General features: G+C 54.4%; 10 protein-coding genes across 10 annotated transcripts; 6 read left to right on the top strand and 4 right to left on the bottom strand.

Annotated features, from left to right (window-relative positions):
- The first annotated feature begins 2,550 nt into the window (after window positions 1-2,550).
- Window positions 2,551-5,044, top strand: PUNSTDRAFT_119287 (tRNA modification GTPase TrmE). The gene is made up of 10 exons (XM_007381695.1): window positions 2,551-2,962; window positions 3,018-3,259; window positions 3,319-3,439; window positions 3,525-3,668; window positions 3,724-3,889; window positions 3,972-4,250; window positions 4,306-4,418; window positions 4,480-4,722; window positions 4,781-4,903; window positions 4,963-5,044. Exons 1-8 carry the CDS (start codon window positions 2,716-2,718, stop codon window positions 4,608-4,610), a joined length of 1,443 nt encoding a protein of 480 aa, XP_007381757.1. The 5' UTR covers window positions 2,551-2,715; the 3' UTR covers window positions 4,611-4,722; window positions 4,781-4,903; window positions 4,963-5,044.
- On the bottom strand, window positions 4,848-6,417 carry PUNSTDRAFT_119286 (uncharacterized protein; the record flags this gene model as incomplete). The annotated part of the gene is made up of 8 exons (XM_007382579.1): window positions 6,411-6,417; window positions 6,066-6,330; window positions 5,889-6,011; window positions 5,713-5,830; window positions 5,463-5,591; window positions 5,094-5,406; window positions 4,963-5,043; window positions 4,848-4,903 (listed from the first exon to the last, which is right to left on the bottom strand). Exons 2-8 carry the CDS (start codon window positions 6,281-6,283, stop codon window positions 4,848-4,850), a joined length of 1,038 nt encoding a protein of 345 aa, XP_007382641.1. The 5' UTR covers window positions 6,284-6,330; window positions 6,411-6,417.
- Window positions 6,418-7,145: 728 nt separating this feature from the next.
- PUNSTDRAFT_50924 (batten's disease protein Cln3) lies at window positions 7,146-10,467 on the top strand. Its single transcript, XM_007381694.1, has 12 exons — window positions 7,146-7,311; window positions 7,382-7,572; window positions 7,637-7,703; window positions 7,769-7,835; window positions 7,897-7,996; window positions 8,052-8,307; window positions 8,362-8,375; window positions 8,453-8,473; window positions 8,541-8,641; window positions 8,706-8,930; window positions 8,990-10,267; window positions 10,325-10,467. Exons 1-11 carry the CDS (start codon window positions 7,185-7,187, stop codon window positions 9,210-9,212), a joined length of 1,392 nt encoding a protein of 463 aa, XP_007381756.1. The 5' UTR covers window positions 7,146-7,184; the 3' UTR covers window positions 9,213-10,267; window positions 10,325-10,467.
- A 277-nt stretch (window positions 10,468-10,744) lies between these two features.
- Window positions 10,745-11,528, top strand: PUNSTDRAFT_50922 (uncharacterized protein). The gene is made up of 2 exons (XM_007381693.1): window positions 10,745-10,942; window positions 11,007-11,528. Exons 1-2 carry the CDS (start codon window positions 10,823-10,825, stop codon window positions 11,133-11,135), a joined length of 249 nt encoding a protein of 82 aa, XP_007381755.1. The 5' UTR covers window positions 10,745-10,822; the 3' UTR covers window positions 11,136-11,528.
- Window positions 11,529-12,428: 900 nt separating this feature from the next.
- Window positions 12,429-13,290, bottom strand: PUNSTDRAFT_65349 (cyclin-domain-containing protein; the record flags this gene model as incomplete). The annotated part of the gene is made up of 2 exons (XM_007381692.1): window positions 12,429-12,962; window positions 13,030-13,290. Coding segments are annotated over 2 exons (795 nt in total), but the record flags the coding sequence as incomplete, so codon positions are not given.
- Window positions 13,291-15,103: 1,813 nt separating this feature from the next.
- On the bottom strand, window positions 15,104-15,867 carry PUNSTDRAFT_50921 (uncharacterized protein). Its single transcript, XM_007381691.1, has 3 exons — window positions 15,800-15,867; window positions 15,266-15,727; window positions 15,104-15,213 (listed from the first exon to the last, which is right to left on the bottom strand). The coding sequence occupies exon 2, from the start codon at window positions 15,506-15,508 to the stop codon at window positions 15,320-15,322; it is 189 nt and encodes a 62-aa protein (XP_007381753.1). The 5' UTR covers window positions 15,509-15,727; window positions 15,800-15,867; the 3' UTR covers window positions 15,104-15,213; window positions 15,266-15,319.
- A 453-nt stretch (window positions 15,868-16,320) lies between these two features.
- PUNSTDRAFT_50920 (uncharacterized protein) lies at window positions 16,321-17,745 on the top strand. The gene is made up of 3 exons (XM_007381690.1): window positions 16,321-16,351; window positions 16,401-17,194; window positions 17,244-17,745. Exon 2 carries the CDS (start codon window positions 16,401-16,403, stop codon window positions 16,887-16,889), a length of 489 nt encoding a protein of 162 aa, XP_007381752.1. The 5' UTR covers window positions 16,321-16,351; the 3' UTR covers window positions 16,890-17,194; window positions 17,244-17,745.
- Window positions 17,746-17,951: 206 nt separating this feature from the next.
- PUNSTDRAFT_99623 (Mov34-domain-containing protein) lies at window positions 17,952-19,301 on the bottom strand. Its single transcript, XM_007381689.1, has 6 exons — window positions 19,208-19,301; window positions 19,117-19,156; window positions 18,873-19,063; window positions 18,733-18,814; window positions 18,324-18,668; window positions 17,952-18,262 (listed from the first exon to the last, which is right to left on the bottom strand). The coding sequence occupies exons 1-6, from the start codon at window positions 19,270-19,272 to the stop codon at window positions 18,074-18,076; spliced, it is 912 nt and encodes a 303-aa protein (XP_007381751.1). The 5' UTR covers window positions 19,273-19,301; the 3' UTR covers window positions 17,952-18,073.
- A 311-nt stretch (window positions 19,302-19,612) lies between these two features.
- Window positions 19,613-22,394, top strand: PUNSTDRAFT_142309 (uncharacterized protein). The gene is made up of 4 exons (XM_007381688.1): window positions 19,613-19,850; window positions 19,902-20,888; window positions 20,940-21,435; window positions 21,486-22,394. The coding sequence occupies exons 1-4, from the start codon at window positions 19,624-19,626 to the stop codon at window positions 21,990-21,992; spliced, it is 2,217 nt and encodes a 738-aa protein (XP_007381750.1). The 5' UTR covers window positions 19,613-19,623; the 3' UTR covers window positions 21,993-22,394.
- Window positions 22,395-23,781: 1,387 nt separating this feature from the next.
- On the top strand, window positions 23,782-24,777 carry PUNSTDRAFT_63985 (uncharacterized protein; the record flags this gene model as incomplete). The annotated part of the gene is made up of 1 exon (XM_007381687.1): window positions 23,782-24,777. One exon carries the CDS (start codon window positions 23,782-23,784, stop codon window positions 24,775-24,777), a length of 996 nt encoding a protein of 331 aa, XP_007381749.1.
- Between the last annotated feature and the right edge of the window lie 145 nt (window positions 24,778-24,922).

Raw genomic sequence — 24,922 nt, 5'->3', positions numbered from 1 at the left:
GCTTGAGGCCGCTCGTCAGTGTTTCATCATTATGGCTTCGCAGGCAATGTTACTTACCGGGAGTCGTCGGAACAGAACGTCGGTTCATACTCCAGAACAGCCAGTTGGAAAGTCATCGAATGACGGCATCTAAAGCGATGGACTTGATGACCAGCCCAAAGGGCTTTAAAGCTGCGATCAGCCTGATATTGCGCCGTCTGAGATATAGCGATGAAATTAGCCAGCAAGATTACCTGAGGTAAATGTTGTATCGCATCACACAGACACCAACTAAATGAGGCAATCTTGCAGCGGGCCAGGGATTGGTAGCATACTATTCTTTGTCTTACTCTTCTTGGTTGGCCAGTGTATCAGCTTTGCTCTGGGTCGAGCCGTCATCATCGACACAGTCGTAAAGGTAAAGTCCTGACAACACGAGCTCTTGGGTCATTGTGCTGAGATGTAACAGCACCAGGAAAGAACGGCTAAACTCGTAGCTGTCGCTGCAGACCTCGCTGCGATCGATGTGGTGAGAGCAAACACTTCACAGGCAGCCTTCAATGTGAGCTTTTCACGTAGTGAACAGCAAGACCAAGCTAACATCGTTCATACTAGGAATTCCCCAGCACGTGGACCTTCTATTCCACGGCGATCGGGTCTGGCTTATCCAGAAATGTTTCTTTTCAACTCACTGGCGATTTAGCCCACGAATTGGGTAACGACACGGTCTACTTCGCGGAACTCGAGCCATCTCAGATGATGCCAGGAGGATCAGGTTTAGGTACCTTTGAGTCTAACCAGGCGACCCAACCGGACATGAGCCGCGCCTCTGCTCTCAATCCCTCTCAAGCAACTGGTCTAGGGAACCTACTTCGGTATGTTAGACTTGACCAAACCGCTTGACCAAGCCGTCGCTAGCGCGTCTCAATTCGCGTGTTTGTATAGGTTTCCTCGATGGGGCATACGTATCCACTGCCAAAGGCTTCCTGATCCTTTGCAAAACCTGTGCGTGCACGGTGTATCCTCCGTCTCGGGTTAGGAGCGCTTTATGACATTGACTATGCTTTCACCCCAGGGTTCCCGTGTCAGAGGCCGGCCTCACATACCTCTACATCACCCGCAATCTCGTTCAGGCGCTGTACCAGTCATTCAATCTCCATTTCCCAGATACACTCGCGAGGAGAGTTTTCAACTCGAGCCTGGTCTTAGCTCCAGGCGATACCATGCCACCGGGTCTGCACACCAGTGATATTCTATACGGCGGTTTGTATGTTCCTGCCCTGGAACAATTGCGCATGGTTGACGTGTACACCGCGTAACAGTACAATTCTCCAATAACGGAGTTGGTCACTCTCTATTCAGTACCCCTATTGATCAGGGTGACGCAGGCAACGGCTGGCAATCAATCGAGGCTGTCTTGATTCGGTGAGGTTTTCACACATCTGTATACAAACCATAGTATATGTACTGACGCGGGTCCAGGCTCAATAATACCTACGCTACTTCCCCTCGGTTCCCAGTGTATGGGCCCGAGTCCAACGGCACAATGAGTCTGATAGGTAGCCATATTGTTATCACAAGTACTCGTGGATCATTGACGTTAGGGACGCGTCAGGTTACGACGCGGCCGTGTGCCTCAGGCTCGTCGAACCCTGGATCGTGGAAGCATATAACAGCACAGTCACCGCCCCTAGCTCGCTGCGTCTCGTCTCCAAGCAAGCCGCCAACGGGACTGTTGGTACCGAAGACGACACACCTGTACTACTCAACTCCACCGGCAAGTTTCCCGCCTATGTAGCTGCACACGACAACTCCGTGAACCAGATCGACAAGGTATGGAACAGGAGTGCATTGTTATCACAGTCATTCACCAAAACTTTGCAGGATAATGGACGAGACGCATTCTACGTGCCATCACCCACAGTGAGTTCTTCTCCCCCATTTTCGAACGCGAATTCATTTCAGTGCCTGCTACACAGATGGTGTCTTTCACAGATGGGTCCGGACCTGGCGGTTACACTGAGCTGATCCCCGAGCGAGTTGCCGAAACTCGTGCGCTCGCGGATTCGCTCAATCTCCTGCCCTACCTTACGGGGTCAGGGAAATTGTTCGCTACGTCGTTTAGGGACAAAACCTACGCTTCCGCCAGGGTCGACTGGATGATCATGGGGTTGGTCGCTGGCGTCCTTCTGTTACTCGGTCTTCTTGCATGGGCCCTACCACATGGTCATCCAAACGGGATGGAAGTTCAGCCGCGAAAGATGAGAGCCAACTCAGCCAGGGAGACTTTCCCATTGTATCGCAGAGGATGTCAGGATGATAGCCTCGGCACCATTATTGACTGACGGGATGATTATTCCTTGGCCTACTTCATGGGTGAAGAGGGATACTCCTCGCATGTACCTCCAGTGTATTATTTGTACCACACAACATGAGTAGGGCCGTGTCACTTTCCACCGAATGTCAGGCCTAGGCTGATCATGAGGTGACTTGTCCTCTTCGGCTCGTCGGACGCCACCGCCCTACACTCAGTCCATGCTCCATGGTATCCTCTGGCCCGGCAGAGCAGCCACGGCTGTAGGAATCGCTCGGTCCCTCTTGACGGGGCGTGCTCTATCGCGTAAGACACATCTGGCTCGCGGCTCGCGATCTTCTGTACGATGTGCCAGTTCCTCCCCCGACCCCAGCACCCGCACGGCGTATTATCGTAGCAGGCATGGGCAACTACAACAACCCATGCTTTCCGACGCTCAAAGACACACCATATACGCGCTCTCAACGCCCCCGGGAAAGGCGGGCGTCGCAGTCATACGAATTTCCGGGCCCGATGCGCTTAGTGTATGGCAGGGGATGGTGAAGACCGCTGGGACACACTACGAACTCATGGGCCCGAGCCCGAAACCTTGGAGGATGCAGCGATGCAGAGTCGTAGATCCTGTGGACGGAGAGGTCCTGGACGACGGACTTGCCGTGTTTTTCAAAGGTGCGCAAGAGATACGACACCCCTTTTGATTTTGCCCTCAACGCGCTTCATGTAGGGCCACGGTCCTTCACCGCTGAGGACACGCTCGAGCTACATATTCACTCCGGTCGCGCCGTCATCAAGGCTGTTCTCGGCGCGTTGGCCACCTTCCCGGCTCTGCGCCCGGCCGAACCCGGCGAGTTCACTCGGCGAGCGTTCGAAAGCGGCAGGTTGGACCTCACGCAGGTGGAAGGGCTGAGAGACCTCATCGATGCGGAGACCGAGGGACAAAGGAAATTAGCAACCAGGGTCGCCAGGGTATGCTTAATCTGCACAGTATACGATGGAGTTCGACGAACTGATGATAATGCATACAGGGTGATATACGTGTCGGGTATGAGAGACTTAGAGGAGACATCATACATTGCTTGGCAATGGTGGAGGCTCTGATTGATTTTGGCGAGGGGGAAGATATCGAGGATGGTGTGTACGAACAAGGTAAGTGCGATGGTGTACTTTGCCCATCCCTATGACCCTGTATAGCTCATACGTTAATCATTATTTCTACTACATTCTGTTTTAGCCAGACAACGTGCGTCGGAACTTCACACGAACATTCTGAACCTTCTCTCCGACAACCGCAAAGGAGAGATCATGCGTTCGGGCGTGCGAGTCGTCATCTTCGGACCACCTAACGTCGGCAAAAGCAGTTTCCTCAACTATCTAGGTCGGTGAACCTACATTGACACGTGCTTCAGTATGCTCAAACCTGAATGTTATAGCACAACGAGAGGCTGCCATCGTGACGCACATCCCTGGTACAACACGCGATGTCTTGGAGTTGTCCCTCGATATCGGTGGATTACCGGTGGTAGTCGCTGATACCGCCGGCGTACGACAAACGGAAGATGCTGTGGAAAGTATTGGAGTGGATCGGGCGAAAGACGCGTGAGTGCCTTCCACTATATGCGCACGATATGCGACATGCCCTCTCAAACCTAGGCTAACTTCTCTCTCCTTCGTACTATAGGGCACTGAAAGCAGATGCAACGGTTTGTGTCTTATCCCTACCGGACCTTATGGCGGATCACGCGGCCGAGGCAGGCTCCTTACAAGTGCCGGATGCCGTCCGGTCATTGGTCAAGCCAGACACGATCTTCCTGCTTAACAAGGCGGACACCGTGGAAGGTAACACGCTCAGCGATTATCTGTCCGCATTCCCTGCTGGGCGGACCTGGTCGTGCAGCGTCAAGACAGGTGACGGAATGAAAACTTTCATGGATGGACTCACGGAGATTCTGAGGGAAAGGTATATTACATGCCGTTATGCACGAGCTCCGTACTTATCAGGCCTTCGCTACAAGATACGACGTGTTACGAACCGACCAACATTCTAACGACTTGCTCATTACGCATGCACGCCACCGTGTGCATCTCGAATCGGCGCTGCAGTTCCTTCAGGGCTTCCTCGACACTCGTCAGTCTCTATCTGAATCACACATACATATGCCGAAAATGATGTACTGTTGGCTCCCCAGCACCGGAAGACGTGGTCCTTGGAGCCGAGGAATTGCGTTATGCTGCGCAGGCCATAGGGAAGATTTCCGGTCTCATCGACGTCGAGCATGTTCTAGACGCCGTCTTCAGCGAGTTCTGCATCGGGAAGTAGATACTAGCACCTGAGTACATCCTCGCGTCACATATGACCGCTATTCTGCATAGCTGCCCACCATGCACCCATACTTCTGGACCACCCTTATATCGACCTTACGCATATCGTGGTGCGTCATCACTACGTCTTCGTGTACGCGAAAGTTGACGTTCCTCGTGTGCATACAGTTATATAATACAATTATGTGGCGCAGTCGCCTGTAATGATAATGCAATACATCTTCAATCCAGATTATTACGTCTCGAAAGCGTTGATCACCGAGCTGAAGGCGGGCTTCGCGACGTAGTTGTCTGTACCCATGTTAGATCAGATGACCCAGTTGCAGATATTACATTCTAGAAAGACTCACCGTCGAAGAGCAAAGGCTTATCATTGCCGGGGAATGTTCCCGGTGCAGGGAAATTGACCCAGCTGTAAATGTCTCCGATGCCTACGAATACGATCAGCAAGCACGCACACGCTGGACGAGAGAGTACATACCCCACGTGGTGATGCCTACGCAGTTCGTGACAGCCTGGCAAGCGTTGACGACGGTCGCAAAATCGGTCGCTTGCTGCTCGAGGTCGGCTTGGGTGACGGGGTCGGGTATCCTTACATCCAGCTCGGTGATGGCGACTTGCACGCCGAGGTTGGCGAAACGCTGGAGGTTGGCTTGCAGGTCCGTCGGCACCTCGCCGAGGATGAAGTGGCTCTGGAAGCCGACGCCATCGATCAAGCCACTCTTGGTGAGGTTCTGCACGACCGACAAGAGCGCGTCGGACTTGACGTTGATGCTCTCCGTTCCGAAGTCGTTCTGATCCGCGAAAGGTGGGATGACTCGATACCGACACTGAAAGACATATGGCTTACGATGAAAAGCTTTGCGTTGGGATCGGCTGCACGGGCGGTTTGGAAAGCGGTGAAGATGTATCCGCTCCCGAGAGCCGTGAGGAAGGGCGAGCTACCAAAAGTGCCGTCATCGTTGAACGCCTCGTTCACTGTACGGAGCGAACAAACGTTAAGACCCGTCTTAGCAAATTCTCATGGTGGAAAGGTACCTACCGACATCCCTAAAGGACATGTTCTCAACCCCTAAGCCGCAACGCGAATGTAGGAGATGGACATACCAAGCGAAGATTTTCCCTTTGAAATGACCCATCACCTGCTGAATGTGGTTCACCATGGCGCTACCGACGGCCTGAGCACCGGAAAGCTGGGTAACCCACGCTGGTAACTGACTGTATTAGGTCGCGAGTCAGCATCGTGCACCATATTCCAGATATGACGACCACTTGCTTGTGCCAGACCAGCGTGTGTCCACGGAGCTTATGCCCGTGTGCGGCGGCGAACTGCTGGATCACGTCTCCCTGGGCGAAGGTGAACACGCCTTGCTCGGGCTCCGTAGCGTCCCACTTCATTCTAACAACCAGCCTCAGTCAGCAATGTACTAAATTAAGCATAGTCACGGCTTACTCGTTCTCCGGTGTCGACCCAGAAAACTGTGTGGCCGCAAGGCTGGCAAAGTTCGGGTCACTCGCGTTCTGCAAATGCCCAACGCCGAGCGCGGCGCCGAAGTATCGAGCGCCCGCGGCCGCCTTCAGAGTCGCAGATTGTCGTTCCACGTGCGGAGATGCGTTCACCACGACACATGCCAGCAAGGTCAATAGCGAAGATAAACGAAGGGAGACCATTGTGGCACGTCCTCGCTACGATGCACGTCAGCGAAGCATGAGCACGCCTTTATACGTCGTCAGTGGGAAATCGCGGGGGTATCTTAGGGAGCTAAGTTGGGGAGCGGTAGGAGCATCGGATGCATACTGTATTGACGTCGAGAACGACCGCTGAGCACGACACCCCGGCTGCGCTCGCAAATGAGCAGATGTATGCACAATCATCGCACAAGCCCCACACCCAGAGCAAATCCTGCCGGAAAGAGGGTACCCCTCGTCCGAGGGTGCATCGGGTGCATCGGGTGCATCAGCTGATTGCCAGGTTGTCAGAGCAAGCGTCGTGCTTTATGGCTTCACCGAGGCATATATAGGGACGAACGAAATATCGGGCGATAGCGTCCCACGAGCGGCTATCCGTCGACATACTGACGGAAGGCGGAGACCAGTTCTCGGGATCGGCGCAGCAACAAGGACTCACGGCCGTGCCTACGGTGTGATTTCCTGCGGCAGCAGTGCGAAAGGCAAGGAATAAACGTCATTTCTCGCATGCAATCCTGCTCTAAGAACCGCTATATAATCCGTATGTTGATGGAACGACTTCATGGCTGTCGGATACAGTCGTAGCGTGGACATGTTACACGGATGAGGTGCCGGTGCAGAAGTCGGAAGCAAAACGGCTGGAACGCCGGAACACCGAACAGAGAGTCAACAGCTGTCAACAGCCACGTCCAGCACAGCCTCCTCCTATTCCTCCTGCACTGTGCGCAGTGGTTCGCTACCACGAGCAACACTACAGGCTGTCTCGATCTAGCAGGACGACTCTGCATTCTGAAAACACATATGCCTATTTGTCACCGTGACGTCCGAACGGCAGTCTATAGAGCTTGACGAGCTCCGGGAGCGCCTACATCCTTCTACATACATGTCAACAGATGAGGATCGGTTACTCGAAGAAGAAGCCTCGGCCTATGGAGATGACGAGAAACGGAGGAGAAGAGGCTACATCCTCTCCGGACTCGCGTTCTTTCTGTTTGGCCTCACCAACAATGGTGCGTGATGATGCGTCGCAGATTCACTGTATATACGAGGCGTTGACGGGGTTTGTCCCCTCGGTCGCAGTCCTTTATGTGATCATTCTCTCTGCTGCCCTTGACTTAGTGCCTCCGGCCACTCCCAAAGGGATTATTGCATTCTGCAATATCGCTCCGTCTCTGGTCGCGAAGGTCGGCTGGCCTTATGTGCTCAAGGGTCGAATACGATATACGAGACGATTGCTGGGGTGTTGTGCTTTGAGCGTTTCCGGCATGGTTGTACGTCATATACATTTAGACGCAGGTGCCTGGAATACCGGTGTTGACCGATGTCGTCCATTAGGTCGTCGCAGCCTTTGACGCATTGCCCATGAGGTTACTGGGGATTGGTTTGGCGTCCTTTTCGTCCGGTAGGTTACGCACTTCACCTCCTTCAACCGTCCGCCTTCTCACTGTCATGTTGACGTCATTTCAGGTCTTGGCGAATTGACTTTCCTCCAGCTGTCCACCACGTACGGATCGCTGGCTGGGCATTGTGTCGGGTGAGCCAAGTTCAGTTTTTCCTTCGGGCAGATTGAATTCATTGAATCCTTATATCGACAGATATTTTGCGTCCGGAACTGGCGCAGCGGGAATCGTTGGCTCCTTCCTGTGGTGGGAGGTGCGTGGCTTAGGCGTCAGGGAAGGTGTAGGGCTCTCTACCGTGAGTTCGAGCTTTGACTGAGAGCTCTACCGCCCATGCTGATTTCAAGAGCCAGATAATGCCCTTCGTCATACCCCTCACATACTTCTTCATCCTTCCATCATCCAACTCCGTCGCGGTTCATACAGCATCGAACTCCGGAACTGAGATACCTTACGCTCCGCTAACAACAACTGAAGACGAGGAGGTGCTCGGAAGCGACCCGCCCATCGTCGCTACGTTGGAAGGAGAATCAGTGACCGTCGCCTTGAGCGCTGAAGAAAAATGGCACCTCGTACGACCCCTTTTGCTGCGCTACATGCTGCCGTTATGTGAGCCCTTTCTGCCATGTATGCGCATTTAATAGCCATTGATCGTGTTCACAGTCTGCGTCTATCTGGTCAGTCCACTGCTGACTACGGATTGTTCCACACCCTTGCTTACCCATAGTGTCGTCTTCGCGGTTTGTGAACGCAGTTCGAGTACACCATCAATCAGGCGCGCGTTCTCGTTCTTCATGATTTACGTAATGTATGTGCTCATACGCGGACGCTCTTCCCTTCAGGGCGTATCCCCTACATTGCTTTACGACAGCTTTACGCCCAGCATGCTGTCCAGACTCATACTGAAGATCATACACTCGCCAGCCGATTTCTATCCGTTCTGGCAGGTCCGTGCTCATTCCCCAAGACCATTCACCATGCACGTCTTGATTGACGTCTGCACTCTCGCAGCTCGTCTACCAGACCGGTGTCTTCCTTTCGCGCTCTTCAATCTCGATGGGCCTCCCGCCCCTTCCTGGATGGCTGATCTCGGCCCCTGCCGTCATTCAGGCCTTCATCCTGCTGGCTCTGACGCTGGAGTCGGCGTTGGGGCTAGCAGGGAACGATACGCAAGGTGTTCTGCTGGTCTTCGTCCTTATCAGCGTGGAAGGCATATGCGGAGGGCTCGCTTAGTCAGTCTGCTGTTCTCATCTCTCGCGTACGTTAACTAACGCCTTTGACAATGCGATAGCGTCAACGTTTACCACCATATCAACCAGCGGTCGCCGAGTTCGATAGCAGGAGACGGTACATCGACAGAACGCGCGCGGCAGGAGCAGGAGTTCAGGATCGGCTCGATAGGGTTCTCTGATTCACTCGGGATCCTGCTCGCGAGTGTCGTCTCTGTCCCGACCGAGGTCGGACTATGCAGGGCGCAGACCAGGAGAGGGAAACGCTTGTGCCGAGGGTTGTAATCCATTGACCATCGATCCTTGGCGTTTACGTACATCAGGCAGGGTATGGAGAACGAACGTCGGGTTGTTTACGCATTTGGCTCTCACCCTCTGCCCGCCTTTTGTAACGTCACGGTCTTCTATCACTTCGTAAACCCACGCACAGACTATGAATAAGGGAACTACGGCCTCCACAACCCCGTCGGTGTATACCTCTTGTCCTCATCGCCCCACGGGGAGGCGATCGCTCCAGCCTCGAGATATCATCGAAAGTACTGCTCGCACTCGCTCGGCAATCCCATGGGCGGTCGCCACTGCGAGAAGTGCGACCGCACGTTCGGCACCAAGCATGCCCTCCTGCAGCACCTAAAGTCCTCGTCCAACCACGTCTTCTGCAGCGGCTGCAACCGGGACTTCGTCTCTGAGGCGGCGCGGCTGCAGCACTGGCGAAGCTCGCCGCAGCACAAGTTCTGCCGGCTGTGCAACGATCTGATCGACGACGACGACGAGCCGCGGGAGCACGACCGGAAGGCGCACTGCGTGTGCGACTCGGATGGGTGCGATTGGAGGGTGTTCGCCAGCCTCAGCGAGTTGAGGTCGCACCGGGAGGAAGACCATTCGTACTGCGTGGCGTGCAATCGGTACTTCGACAACGAGGGAAACCTCGAGATGGTGAGCTGCGTTGGTTGTCATGTTTGAACGCGGAGGGCTCGGATCGTTGACTTCGAGCGCATCGGCGCTTCTCTCTTCGTTTCAGCACGAAACGTCGCGGAAACATCAACAGCGAAAACCGCTAACGTGCCCGAACGCAGAGTGTGAGGGATCGTTTGATACCCTTAGCGATCTGCTGCAGCACTTCGAGAGCAACAGTTGTGGGATCGACGACTATGCGTTGGTGCAAGATGCCGTGTCCAAGCTAGAGGAGGGTATACGGATGTTGAGGCCCTAGGGGGTTGGGGTTTCGACGTCGAAAGCAATCCCCCCTCTCTCTTTGGAAATGTACTTCATCTAGTGCTGGATCATGGTGGGTTGCGCTGTCTGAGCTGGATCGGCGTGATCCAATGAAGCTGGTGTATCTGTGGACCTTCCGTCAGCATCGCATCTACGCTAAACGGGGTGAGGAAGTGCTGTACGGCTGCGTTTTCACCAGAAACGTCCTTTCATGGCTTGTTTCGCGTTAAAACACGGTTGCGACGTGATCACATAGGCATCATCGTTAGCATCGCGCGCCGGGGTGCGAGCACACATGTCTCGTTATCATTCACCACTTGGTCAAAGACGCTGCTCCGGAGCGAGCACAAGTACGGACGTACCCACGTTGGCAGTGGTGACGAAGGCGAGAAATAAGTACCAGGAGAAGTATGACGTCAACAGCGTGCGCGAGCTTGGTTCACGGACGCTTTGACTTTTGGAGCCCTACAACGACCGTGGCCTGACAGCGCCAAGGCCAAATATGCGATTATCTGTGGAGCACAGGCGCAGCCTTCGTGGTGCATATATACCTCCGTCTTCCTCCAAACCCAGGCACATACCACCACCACTCAACATAAAGACTCTCCAAGTTTTAAACGTATACACCACTCAGCCAGTAACGAACGCTCGTCACGACCTCTAACGACAAGGCATCCAACATGTTTGGCCGTACTTCCAATCACCGCGAATACACCACCACCCGCCGTCACAACCGTGTCGGACACCGCTGGGGCGGCCGTCGCGATCCCGACCGCGTCGCAGGCGGGTACAAGGCCGCGGTACGTCGTCACCTCATCCCATAGGATTCTCATCTCGCCAAGCTCATAGTCTACCTCGCCTCAGCTGCGCAACCCGAACACCACCCGCGACGGCCGCGAGCGCGCCAAAGCCGAGCTCAGAGCGATGGTCAGTGGCCCGAAAACTCGTCACTACCATAAATCAGATCCAACCGAGATGAACGCTGAGCGCTGACGATACCGTCGTGGCTCTCGGTTTCCACCCACAGGGACGCGGGCGCGAGGCGCACCTGACGCTGGGCCAGCGGATCAAGCGCATGCTGCACATCCGCGCGACGCCGCGCAGGGAGCGTGAGCGACAGAAGGAGCGTCGCCGGTTCGGTTTCGGGCGGCGGTCTTCTCCCCGAGCAGCCCGATACTAAAGTCTAAGCGATAAACTTCGCTTCCTCCGCACCGGAGTCAAGGAGGAGATGGATATACACCCTGACTTGCGAGCGGACGATTGTCAGGCGGACAAGGAGGATACCACGGACATGGACCGAAGCTATACCATGTATGATATGTATAACAGCTGCGGATTGAGATATTAGTGGGGTATATGCGGGCGTCCAAGGCCTGTCATTCTTCAGTCAGTTCTCTAAGGCAAACCGCCGCGCGTAGATATCGATGATCTGGTCCAGGATCATTCGGAAACAACGTTCGCCGCCCATTTCTGCCACCGCCTCCGGATCCAACATCGACGAGTCGAGCTCGGGCATCCGCACCTCGAGTACGTTAGAATTGTTCTCATGACATCGTCACAGAGCTTTCCCCGCAATCCAAAGAGAGGTGCGAAGGTCCGAAGTTTCGGCGCGGAAGGAAATGACGGCTGGTAAGTATACCTGTAGGGCACGTCATGCCTCGCCGGGGTCCGCAGCTGGCCCCGTCGAAAGCTCCAGATCGCTCTAGCGCTTTGCTGCTGGTACTACATGGCTGAGCATGACGCAGTCCGCGCATAGCCAGCCGATGATTGACGCGGCCGCGCGGACGGCCAAAGGAAAAAAAAAAATCACGAAGGAAATATGTATACTGTATCGGAGACTTTATCTTTTAACTACACGATTAGTAGGCCTATGAGACACATTTCGTCGTTGAGGAGAGAGATCATGAACGAGGAGGGGAACAACCGTAAAAAAACCCGATCTTGCGTGCGATTGAGCCGAACCGTCATCAGGCGGTGATCATCCTATGTCGTTGCGGGAGGGGGAATCGAAACGTAACAAGTAAAAAAAAGGTTGAACAAGAAACAGAATTGAAAAGACACGGGGGGATAGCACTGCACTTATGCGAGGGAGCACGTAATCGGACTCGATGATAAGGGGAGGAAAAGCCTAGGCGAGCGAGCAAGCGAGTGAAGTCAGCGATCGGTCCCGATGAGATCATACGTGACGACGACGATCATATCACCACTGACCTCTTCTCTAGAGAAAAAAAAAAGATGTACAGTCTACGAGCCCCTTTGTCCCCTTTGCCCGCTTTCCTTTGTCTACTAGGCCTCGTCCATATCGCGCTCCTCCTCGTCCTCGTCCGTCTCGGTCTCGGTCTCGGTGCTGTGCAAACTCTGCGTCTCCGAGCTCGCGTCCGAGCGCGCGGGCCGGATCGTGGGCTCGTCGTCCGTCGACGTGCTCGTCTCCGCGTCGTCCGTCTCGGCCGCGCTGTCGTCGGTATGCGCCGAGGAGGCGAACGAGTCCTTGCGCTGGTAGCCCGCCGTGGCCGGTCGAACGTGCGGCGTTTTGAGGTGAGATTGGTCGGCGGCGGGCGCGGCGGGTATGGCGGGGGTGGAGGGCGAGGGCGGGTCGGCGGACGAAGGCGAGGGGAGGACAGGGGCGGAGGTGGTGGTGGTGGTGGAGGAGGAGGAGGAGGAGGAGGAGATGGCGGACGAAGGTTGCTGCGTCTGCGAGAAGAAGACGAGGTCTTCCGCGTACTTTTGCATCTCTTCGGGGCTGACCATCAGCTCAAAGTTGTTGAGGAGCAGGAACTGCAGTTCGAGCGAGTTGAGCTCCGCCTGCGGCAGCCCACCGACCTGGGTCGCGTCGGGCGATCAGAATTTCCTTGTCCCAAGAGGGGGGAAAGAGGGAAGGGTAGCTCACCTTCGCGTACCGCGAGTTGGTGTAGAAGACGTCGCTGAAGAATTTGCTGGCGACGGTGACGCCGGCGATGACGAGCCGGTGGATGTTGAACGAGTCGATGACGAACGTCCGACCGGTCGCCTCCTTGGACAGCCGGGCCATGCGGTCGAAGTAGACAAGCAGGCTGAGGAATACCTCGTTCGTGGTCGGGCAGTACTTGAGGATGCGGAGGAGGTAGGCCTCGAGCGAGATGGTGGGGATGTTGCGCGCGTGGAAGGTGAGCGTGGAGGACGTGGTGGAGAGCGCCGCGCGGGAGGCGGACGTGAGCTGAGACCAGATGGGCCCGTGCACAATCGGCTGGTGCGGGCTGTGGGGGGAGAGAGGGGAGGAGGAGGAAGCGTCGGCGCTGGAGAGCTTGTCGTTCGACGTCGCGATCTGAGTCAGCACGACGGCGAGCTGTTTGAGCAGGTCCTGCGAGTTGTAGGACTGGATGTCTATGCGAGGCTTGGAAGGCTTCGGGGCAGCGTAGGAGGACGCGCGAGGAGAGGAGGGGGACGGGTGGTGCAACGGCGACTTGGAACTAGACGCCGTCGGCGGCTGGTGGGGGTGATGCTGGTGTTGTTGTTGTTGGTGCTGCTGTTGCGAGCTGGCCGTAGGCCGCTGTTGCTGGTGAAAATGGCTGGCGCTCGCTGAGCGGGACGTCGAGGGTATGACAGGCGCCGAACTCGACGAGGAGCTGTACGAGTTGGACGACGACGAGGGGTGTCGGCGGGACTGTTGATGCCGGCTCAGCGGGCGGGGGTCATAGCTCGGCCCTTCGGACGGTGTATGGGCAAGCGAGGGGGCCAGGGCGAGCATTCCGATACGATCTTGGTTGCGGCGGGTTGGGGAAGGAAGCGTCGGGCGGGCGTTGTGGCGAGCTGTGATATGACTTCGGGCAGGGGCGGTGGTGCGGATGGATCGCCAGCGGGGGAGCGAGGCATCCCATCACGTGCGTGGGTGTCCCGGCACCGCCACGGGTTATCGGGGCTCCAACGCGCCTTCGCCTCGACCGCGTTCGCCGGAAGACGGGTTACTTGGACTCGTTCCGATCGCTTTTGCTGGTTGCCCGGCCTCTCGAAATGCTAGGGCTCTCTATAGGATCGGCGTCTGCGGTTCCGCGAGATTGTCATCGGTTATCGCGACGATGGACCAGCCCGACGACCTTGATGGCAGATGCAGTCGCTTGTTCCCGCACATTTCCGAGCTTCGACGAGTTGTGTCTGTGCTCCCGGTTCTGTGCATAGTCCGGTCCTTGCTCTGATCTCCATCGCGAAGTAATAGGATCGATATCAAGCTCCGGTTCCATGCCGGAGTTTCATCGCGTAGCATGTTGCTCCCGATCTCGTACAATTGAACAGCCTCCCCCGAAATTAGCACGAGGTACTACTGCACGTTCGATTCGGTCTTTCAATGGCATTGGCTTGTTTTTCACGATCTGACCTCGTGTAAACAGACTCCATTCACGGCGCTCGCTCTCGCTCTAACGAAAGCGGATCTCCGAGTCGATCGTGCATACTGGTCCCGCCAATCCATACAAAAAAAAATCACGTATGCATACAGAAATCACAAGTATGATACATTGTGGCGTGGTTGCTCTACTTCGCAACTGTGGTATACTGATTTCCGTCCGTTTGCAAATGTCCGTTTGAGAATTGGATGCGTGTTGATGCAACTCGCGTACGTACTGTACCTGGGTTGTGCAGAGAGACTGGCTCACGACACGATGTCACCACGTGCCTGGACATATGATAAATAGGTCCGTCAACCGATATCAGCCACTGATTTCATCGACTCGGCCTGTCCTTGTCTATGAAGAATATTATCGCTTAAGGTGATTGCTACCCCTATGTCTACGAGCAGCCACTCAGCCACGCTTAGATGCTTCCGCTCATTGCCGGTTTTAAATGTTCTATCGACGAGCTGACCAAGTGATGCGCGGACAAGATGCCAGAACTTCCGGAGTCAGTATACATCCCTGTCACTACCCGCATGCACCTTAAGGTCGATGAGCTCCAGGCTGTCGGCCGCTTCCGCCATGCTATCATCAGCTGGCCACCCCGTACTGCACCGGACAGCGAGGGCCGCCTCAGGGTGACTAAGAACGGGAGAACGCGTTACATGTTCGTCACCCGTCAGAATTCCCTCGCTGGCAGGATTGGACTGGCGAGTACCAAGCGGAGGAGCGCGAGGAGGATCGTCTCACTGAAGGATCAGTTCAAGGAAATTCTTGATATGCCCGAGGATATGTTCAAGTTCGCCACGTACCCAATTATGGATGGGCTATGCTCCCCTGGGCGAGCGATGGGACAAGATCACCATTCCCCAGCCCTGAGTTTCCACTGCCCGAATCGGCAAAGATACAGCGACTTCTGTTCTTGGTCATTGACCTGGATTTGTAGCGGATAGTCAGCAGCTGGGCGATGACGAAATCCGGTTTGTACGATCGTTCCCCCGTCATTAAATGATACGAGTCTCTCGACCGTTCGGGGTCATCGGGATCAGAATCCACGGTAGCGCGGAGAATCGGCTGCGGCTTCACCAGGTAAAATTTCGCAAGACATCAAGCCCCCGTTCCATGCCGGAACTTCATCGCGAATAGCATGTTGCCCCCCATATCGTCCAATCGAACAGCCTCCCCCGGAATTAGCACAAGGCACTGCGCGTTCGACTCGACTTTTCAAGGTGACATTGGCTTGTCCGCAATATGACATCGTGAACGAACTCTGCTTACGGTGCTTGCTCTCGCTTCTAAGATCGCTTCTAGGAAAGCGGATCATGCATATCGGCTCGACCTGGTATCGGGTTGCACCGAGAGAGAAAGACCGCCACCTAAAACAGAGCCGGCGACGCTCCATGGGTCTACCGGTCCTCGCTCCGCTTTGTGCACTTCTCATCCTATGGGGTGAGTAATTGTTATATTCTGCACCACTCTGTGTTCTTCCTGCAGTGTGGATGCAAGCGAGCGAATAGAAAGGGCACGATCGTCGTATTCCCAGCTTTCAAGAATGCGAGATGCGAAGCCGTTCTCAAGCCACAAGCACGATGCAATCACATCCAGTCAGAATGTCCTACGTAGATGATACCAGACGTATTATCAATGCGGTGAACGGACATTGCTTGGGTTGCCCCACTATTGTCTCGTAATTGTTGACTAATAGTAAGTAGCTATTCATCCTGCGCCTGGGACACGATATAGTCACGTGCCCATGCAGTATAAATAGGCCAGCCATCGCCTGTGCCCGCCATTGCACAAGCTACCAACCAGCTACCCTTGTATCTCCTGGCGATCCATAGTATTAAGGTGAGCACGGATCTCACTATTGCTACACATTGCTTCAAAACACGTCTAGATGATCAAGCTTGTCGCCGGATATGAATTGCCTAAGGAGGAAGTACTGAAGTGGTGCGATTCCAAGAAGCTGGCAAGGGATGACGGCTCGTTATACAGCGCCGTGATCAGCTACATGTTGGATAACCCCGACCGCCTCCCTTTTGACCACTTCAAGTTCTACGCTGTCAGCTGGCCACCCTATTATGTACCGGACGGCCACGGACGCAAGATACCCAACCCAATCTCCCAATCGCACTACATGTTCATCACGCGTTATCTCGTCGACGAGGCATTTCCTCGCCGATCTCCATGGAACGGCGAGTACCAAGCGGAGGAACGCGATCAGGATCGACTCCTGAAAGCGACACTGGTCGAAGTACTGGGTCTACCTGAGGCCAAGCTCACATTCGCCACGTATCCAAAGGGGCACATGTATATGTTGCCGGAGACGCCGTGGGAACAGATCACAATTCCTCGACCTCAGGCTCCACATTCCACAGTTGTATGAGCTTGATGTAAGCCGCACGAGACGAAATCTAGAAATACGTGATCGCCGTCGTCCAAGGCTTTGTTTGAATAGTGACTGGTCGCGGCTTCACGATGTAGCCTATTGAGAGGGCCATATATGCTCGCTTCGTAGTGTGTCCATGGCTTCACTGCAGTCACAGGGGTGACCGGGTCCAGTACGTAAACATCCTTCCCCTTATATACGGGGGGAGTCGGAACGACCAACTCCATCGACTGCCAGTGCCCGTCATTGCACAAGCTACCAACCAGCTATCCTTGTATCTCCTCGAGACACATAGTATCAAGGTGAGTGTGAATCTCTCTGTTGCTGGACATTGCTTTAAAACACGTCTAGATGTTGAAGCTTGTCGCCGGATATGAATTGCCTACCGAAGAACTACGCAAGTGGTGCGATTCCAAGATACCATCAAAGGAGCATGATTCGTTATACTGCGCCATGATCTCCTACATGAAACACTCCGACGGCCTTCCTTTTGATCACTTCAAGTTCTGTGTTGTCAACTGGCCACCCAGCTACGTCCCCTACGGACACAAGATACGCAACCCAAAGACCCAAGTACATTACATGTTCATCACGCGTTATCTCGTCGATGAGGCATTTCCTCGTCGATCTCCATGGAACGGCGAGTACCAAGCGAAGGAGCGCGATCAGGATCGACTCCTGAAAGCGACACTAATCAAAATACTGGGTCTACCCGAGGCCCAGCTCACATTCGCAACGTATCCGTAGGGGACCATCTATGTGCCGCCGGAGAAGCAGTGGGAACATATCACAATTCCTCGGCCTCAGGCTCCACGTTCCGCACTTGCTCGCTCAGATTGACAGTCTTGGACATTGACCTAACCCCGCGCACATGTGGCGCGCTCGAGTCCCCTGGACCGGGCAGCATTGTATTACGCATTGCAATCTATTGGAATATGCTTCTAGTGCCTGCTTGAAGCTTTTCGATGAGTGCTCGCACCAAAGCTCCTCAGGTTCGGTGCCAAACACACCCGGAAGCTTTTGATCATAGTCTGTCCTCGACAGCCTCGCATCAACAGAGAGCTGAACATTCAAGGCCCATAATAGATTCGCTTTTGCTGGCCAACTCAACACTGCGTCGACATTATAAGAATACATCTTGAGTGCACGAACACATCACGGCGGAAACGATCGGGCGAGACTCATAGCTCTGCAAGAAGCATCGTGCCGAGGTTTTGTACAACCTGATCGCCCATCGCTTTCTCCACCGCCTCCTCGAGATGCCGTTTCGGATCCTGCTTCCCGACGTGCCGCGTCTTCAGCTGTTCTGGAGTTAGCGTCGACTCCTCCTGCACCGACTTATTGTACGCTTCTGATAGCGTCAGCATCGACTACGGAAAAGGAAGACAGTCAGGGTCGATCCATCGGCAAGGTCAAGATGAAGAGACGAACCTTTATCGCCTTCTCGTTCGATTCCTTATGCTGCCGGAAATCGCGCAGCTTGAGACCCTCGGTCCAGTTCCGCTTGTGGAGATTCATAAGCATGCCCTGCTCGAGCTCCGTCTTGCGGTAGTTGACGGCGATCGAGTAGTAGTGCCGATTCAGGCCATGAATGAGCGCTTGGATCGAGGGTTTGTTGATGTGTCCGATGTTCGACGTCGTCTGCCGCGGCTCTTGGCCAGCTAGGACGGTGTGCGGATTGATAAGCCGGAAGGCGTCAATGACAACCTTGCCCTTGACGGATTGGATGGGGTCCACGACGACGGCGACGGAGCGGGAGTTTAGTTGCTCGAAAGACTAGAGGAAGAGACAGCCGGCCGTGAGTATAGCATGCGTGGCAAACTGTATTTGGCAGATGTACTTGTTGTGTGTTGATATCGACGCTAGAAAGCCAGCACCCAAAGCCGGGATGTGAGTGGTACCAGCCGACGACACTCTCGGGGCTGCGATGCGTGTTTAATCTCCAGCGACCCTGTACGTGTAGGAAGAAGGACAACGTACCGTCCTGTTTGTTTGAGCATGTCCACCATCTTCGTTTGAAATACGTGATCCACGGACTCAACGGACACGGTGGTACCCGATTGCGGCATGGCGAAGACGTCGACGACCTGCACAGTGTATTCGTCCACGAACTCGCCCAACATGAGCCCCATGACCTCCATGGGTACACCCGCGCGGCCGTGTTTCAACATCTGAACAAGGACATATGATGTTGAACGCAGAATATATATCAATATCGGCTTACCTTGAGGAGTGCCAGTGAGGATATGTGGATGACTTCACCACTGTCAGATCGTCAGAGCTGCCCAGTACATTACCAAACTATGCATACTCACTTGTCCGGTACAGTGCCATCTCCACGTGGAGCGCCTCCGCCTTGTTGAAACGACATCATATCCATGGCTGAGTGAAGCAAGAGACTAAGGAGGTGGCAGGCGAAGATGAAGATGGTTTAGGGAGCTTAACTCTACTTCAGAAAGACGCGTACGCGTCGAGCTGCACGGAATGTAACCACGTGAATAGCACCGCCACTTTGAGCCGGGCGCTAAGTTGCATTCGATTCCACTTCTCGACCTTACTTTCGGGCTTGACGTCTCTTTTCACTGGGTTTTATTGACTGGAGGTTACTGCTTGGAGCGATTCTTTATCCCGTTATTGACCTTCAACTGCTCATACCTGTGTCCACAACGCGACCTTTACACCCGTGAATCCGATTGGAACGAAGAATACGACTGCATAGTCTGCCATCGACATGCCAACTAGCGAACTCTCTGATGCTCTGAATCCAAATGTCGTGCATCAACGCAACACGCCCCATATGCCCTATGCATCTCCTTCTACATCCCACTTGCAACCAGTCCTGCGTCAAGCGCGTGAGCACGTTCCTCATCGCAGCGAGCTCGAGCTAGCCATCAGCGAGCCTGTTCCTCCCCCAGTCGCTGCTGCTCCTACTCCGGTGCCACCTCCACCCACCACGACGTATGTCCTCCGATCCCTATCTGTATAGTTGACGCACTCATCCCCGGGTAGAGCGTTACGACCACGAGGGGCTCAGGGCCCGCACGGCTTCAATGCGGTGACAGAGCTAGTGCGGGTCATCGCGGGGACGAGGCAGCTGACGGAGATCGAGCATCGGCGTAGGACGGCCTGGGAGCAAGAACAGGATGCCAAGCTCACCCGTCGAGACGCGGAGATGGAAGGTCAGCTCGTCGAAATGCGGAACGAGATTGCAGCTCTCAAGGCGTACGTCGGCCTTCTACCTTTCATGCAGCAGCAGCAGCAGCAACCGCAGCAGGCCGATGCTAGTCCGATGGATGAGATCACGTTTGGAACGGAACTTCCTCAGACTCAACCTCACTCGGTCATCGAACCCGGGTCACCGCCTGAGGGAGGTCGATCTGCGGAAGGTCATGATTACTTCGGGTTGCCGGCGTATGAAGGAGGGTACATTGAGGAACAACCGGATACAACCATGTCTTCGCCTTCGATGCTTCCCCAAACTCAGCCATACATAGCTGCCCCCAGTCCTCCCATGGTTCCTCCAAATCGCATTCACCCAGCCGAACCCATTGGGGTGCAAGTTACTCAGGAATCTAGCCTAACTTCCTCGGTGTCGACAATACAAACTGAAGCGTCAATGTCTCTGCGTTCAGAAGTTCTACCTCAAGATATCAATTACCAAACTTCCTATGCTCCCCTTCCGAGCTATTACGCTCCTATCGCACCCGGTCATGGTGTACCAACACATATGGGATATGGTGGCCAAACCATGGCATACGGTGGCGAGCCTCCTCCGGAGTTCGTGCAAGGATCTTCCTCTCGGCCTCTACAGGCTATTCCAAACGATAGGTTCCCGTACCCTGCACCTAAAGATGGACATCTGGGTAACCATATGAGCTGGTGCGCACCCGGCGCCGACGTAGCTACTATGCCACCTGCGTCCGTGCCATTTCCCATGCCAGAGCAAACACCATCACCGGAGATGGTGCTTGTTGCTGGATCGTTACCACCCACTCCGTAAGTCATTCGATTGGCCACCCTCGACAAAGTATACTCACGATCATTCAGGAGGGATTCCCATGAGGACAGCAGCGGTGACGAAAGCTCGGACATGTCCGACTCAGGCGGGCTCTACACTCGACGGAAGAATCACCACGACAAAGGTTGCTATACGATCCAGCACGCCATGCGCATCCGTATGCTCGAGATGATGGACGTGCTATCCGACAAGGCTCTTCCCGACAGCCACAACGAGAGCACGCCTTTGGCCCGCTCCGCGCCGGTGCGCTTCGTGTGGGAGAAGACCCCGCGGCAATCGGCGCATAATGCAGCGATGAAACGGCGCGTAGTAGACGACATGCGCTCGGACAAGACGAGGAAGCGGTTTCGGCACGTGGCGGAGAAGGAGTTCACGAAGGCGACGGTGGACAAGACGTTCGACCAGTGCTTCACGACGATGAGGCAGAAGTATCGGGCACAGAGGGATGCGGCGGCGGCTGGCAGAGATCGGCAGAGAGAAGACAAGAAGGCTAAGCGATCGAGGAGGCTAGGAAGGAAGAAGAATGTGAGTTGCTTCCTTCACCTATCTCTATCAGTCGCTCATGGTTATCACAGAAACTCAGCACGCGTATAGCAGCGAGGAAATTCCGCGCTGAGTTGAACGATCCGGCGTTTGACGCTGTGTTCCAGGTGGAATGCATGTCGTCGGAGGAGAGCGTCGACGGAGACGACGATTCCGATGCGGGCTCGGTTTGGAGCGCGTTCCCGGATGCCCCTCGAATTGTGCATCTGCGCGCTCCGACATGGCGGTCCTCGCGCCTGGTTCACTTCCTCGGGATTCTCGACGAATACGGAGACAAAGTACGGGACCAAGAGAAGGAGAAGAATGCGAAAAAGCGGGTAGCGGCCCCGAGGACGAAGATGCGCGGACCGGCGAAGGAGAATTCTCGTCCACCACCCGGACTGCAGCGGTGGATGATCAGCAAGCGTTGGCTGGCGAGGGTGGACCTGAACACCATCGATTTGCAACTGGACGGTGATGCTAGTGGGACTGTACGCGACGTTGACTGGTCGTTGTTAGGACCAGAAAGCGATGCGGAGAATGGCGATGGTGGTCATTAGCAATGTACATGCTCGCGATGAGGGTGATGTCCGCTGAAGCGTCGATGAAACTTCGGCCAGCCACCCTCGGACCCTCGCGTGCTCCCGGGCTGTTCACCGCTGGGGTTCATTCAATTATCGCCTGCATAACCAGCACGCTTGTCTGACTGAGGAGAAGAGTAGCTCAACATTGGTCAACGCAAGGTGCGATCAGTAGGGAGGTAGGTAGGTTGGTTGGTTGGTAGTTTTAATCTGCGCGGCCACAATACCGAAACAGCCGGGCCCCAGGGCCTCGCACTAGTTGCGAGCCGGGACACCCTGGTCTACACGGTTCCCGTCCGCCCTATGAGCCAACACACCGCTTCGACCAGAGGGTGTATGATTGCATGAATGTGTATCGTACTGTATGTCCTACCCCAGTCCTGGCCTCTTCAGGCCACTACCTGCACTATGATCAATCCATGTCGTTGCGTTAAAAACCCAATCACTAGAACCCAGTGGGAAAAAAGTGGTACGGGAAAAGCGTCCTCGATGAACTGAGCACCATAGTCACGGATGATGTGGGGGAACTCACATCATCCGTGGAGAGCGGATAACGGTATCGTTTCGCACGCCTCATACAGTGGGTCACAGGTCGTTTAGACGCCAAATCTTGTGCGGCCTCCCGACTCCCTCACACGGTACCGTACCTCCAAAAAACATGTACCATCAAAGATATATGCCTTGAAATAACCCCCTGAATTTTTTTGAGCTGGTACCCTTCTTTGAAAGAGCTCCAGGAGCTTGGGAAAGCGTGGGAATGGTTTTGACCGTTACTACTCGTTTAGACAGGGTCCCACGGTTACTTTCCCTTGATACCGGATGTTACTGCCGTAATGTGGGAAACAGGTGGCACTGCCACTCAGTGCAGCTGCCAGGCCATGAGAAGAATGTAACACCTTCCCTGCAATGAAGAGAAATCCGTTGGACACAGGAACAAGCATAAAGTCACTTTGTATCCCAGAGAGTCACCCAGTCCAGGTTTCATGTCGATAGAGCTAGTTTTCATGGCACAAGGGATGGAGTAAAATTGGTGTCCCACAGCCACAGCCCTGTTCGCGATTTTTCATGTCTGGGTTAGGAGCCCTACTGTTCTAAAACCTACATAAGAATGTCAAGATATACTACCTCCACCCCCATAAAAAGTCTGAGGAGCAACGGAACAGTGACTGCTGAGAAAATGGCCACTGTCTAAAGGAGAGGTGGTGTCTAGAAGACCGGTGACCCACTGTAGGCTCATACCTCCGCAGGGGGCGGAGTGTATGGGTAGTAACTACGCATCGATAGGCGCCCAAGACGGACATTAGACCAGATTTGCAGCTGGTTTTTTCCCAAAATATGGTATGTCTGCACCGCCGACGTAGTCCTTCTCACGCTTTGCCACCAACGCGGATGTACCGGGTGTAATACTTTTGGGCCCGCCCGCTAGTATATCCTACGTGAACTTTGTAATATGAGCTTTGCCAGCAATTCCACAGACATCCTGGTGCACACCCGTCATCCATGCCTAAACATGATCTAGCTGTCCTTCTCCCTTGTGCCCTCAGTGTTTTGACATACCTGAGACCACCACTTCCCCTGCCCAACAGCCTTTTGTTAGGTCCCAACGCGACCACGCTACCGGACGAGTTATCCACCGATTTCAGCATATCACGACGGGCAAAGCATAGACGTGTGTATGTCCAACACCGTGCAAGTCCAGCTGGTATTCGTATAACACGAAGATGGTTGGAAAACATTGGGGATGACTACTGTCTTGCAGAATTTCGGTATGTACCTGCCCTCATCTTCCTGTATCGTACTTTCAGTCACTGACACACATGACAGCTTTACTGCCACTGAACTCTTGGACCTTGTGGCCGCGCTAGAAATACCCGAGACTGTGATCACGGTGTCTCGCCATCGATTCTCAGCCCTCGAGGCTTTTTGCCTCCTTTGTGCCCGGTTTCGCAGCGCTGCAGACTTACATGATCTTATGATCAAGTATCGACGAAGCGCAGCTGCACTGTCTGAAGTAGTAAATCAACTAGTTGTTCATCTTGATGACATGTGGGGGCACTTACTCGGGCTCGACAACCACGCACTACTCTCCCAAGACCGTCTCAAAGTTTATGCAGATGCAACTTTGCGCGCCGGTTCCGTGGTTCCCCATATTTGGGCCTTCATTGACTGCACTATCCGTGCCATATGCCGACCAAGCAAACATCAACGGCAGGCATATAATGGTCACAAGAAGTATCACGCTCTCAAGTACCAAGCTCTCGCCCTCCCAGATGGGCTTATTGGCCATCTCCACGGACCTTTGGAAGGTCGCAGAGGTGACGGGTTTCTGCTCAGCGACAGTGGACTGCTGGACTGGTGCTCCGAACATGCAAAATGCCCAAGCATAACCTCAGGCTCGGGCAACGGCACGGACAACAGCACGAAGGACACATATTACCGGTTATACGGGGACCCCGCGTATGGACTCAGTGACGTGCTCATTAGTCCATTCTCAGGTCCAGGAGAGAGAACACCAGAGGAGCGGGAATTCAACGAAAGAATGTCTTCGCTACGCATGGAGGTTGAGCACACGTTCGGTAACGTACTCAACAAGTGGGGGTTTCTCCGGTCAAAAAGCAAGATGAAGGTGTATTCTTCTCCAGTAGGACGTTACTATCGTGTCGGAGTCCTTTTAACGAACACCATGAATTGCCTTCGACCAAATCAAACATCCCAGTTCTTCCTGTGCTCGCCTCCTAGTCTTCGTGAATATCTCCATCATTAAAATTGGGCATATATAGACATAAAGTACAGCAGCTGTAGGAGCTCTAGATCTCATGCTCGTCGTTATCATAGAAAGCAGAGTGATGCTTGGGTGACTCGGAACTGTTGTCTGATATCTGAGCCGGAGAGGGTGCCTGAGACGCTAC

The sequence above is a fragment of the Punctularia strigosozonata genome, assembly GCF_000264995.1.
Source record: "Punctularia strigosozonata HHB-11173 SS5 unplaced genomic scaffold PUNSTscaffold_4, whole genome shotgun sequence".
NCBI lineage: Eukaryota > Fungi > Basidiomycota > Agaricomycetes > Corticiales > Punctulariaceae > Punctularia > Punctularia strigosozonata.
This window is presented reverse-complemented; position numbering and strand designations above follow the sequence as displayed.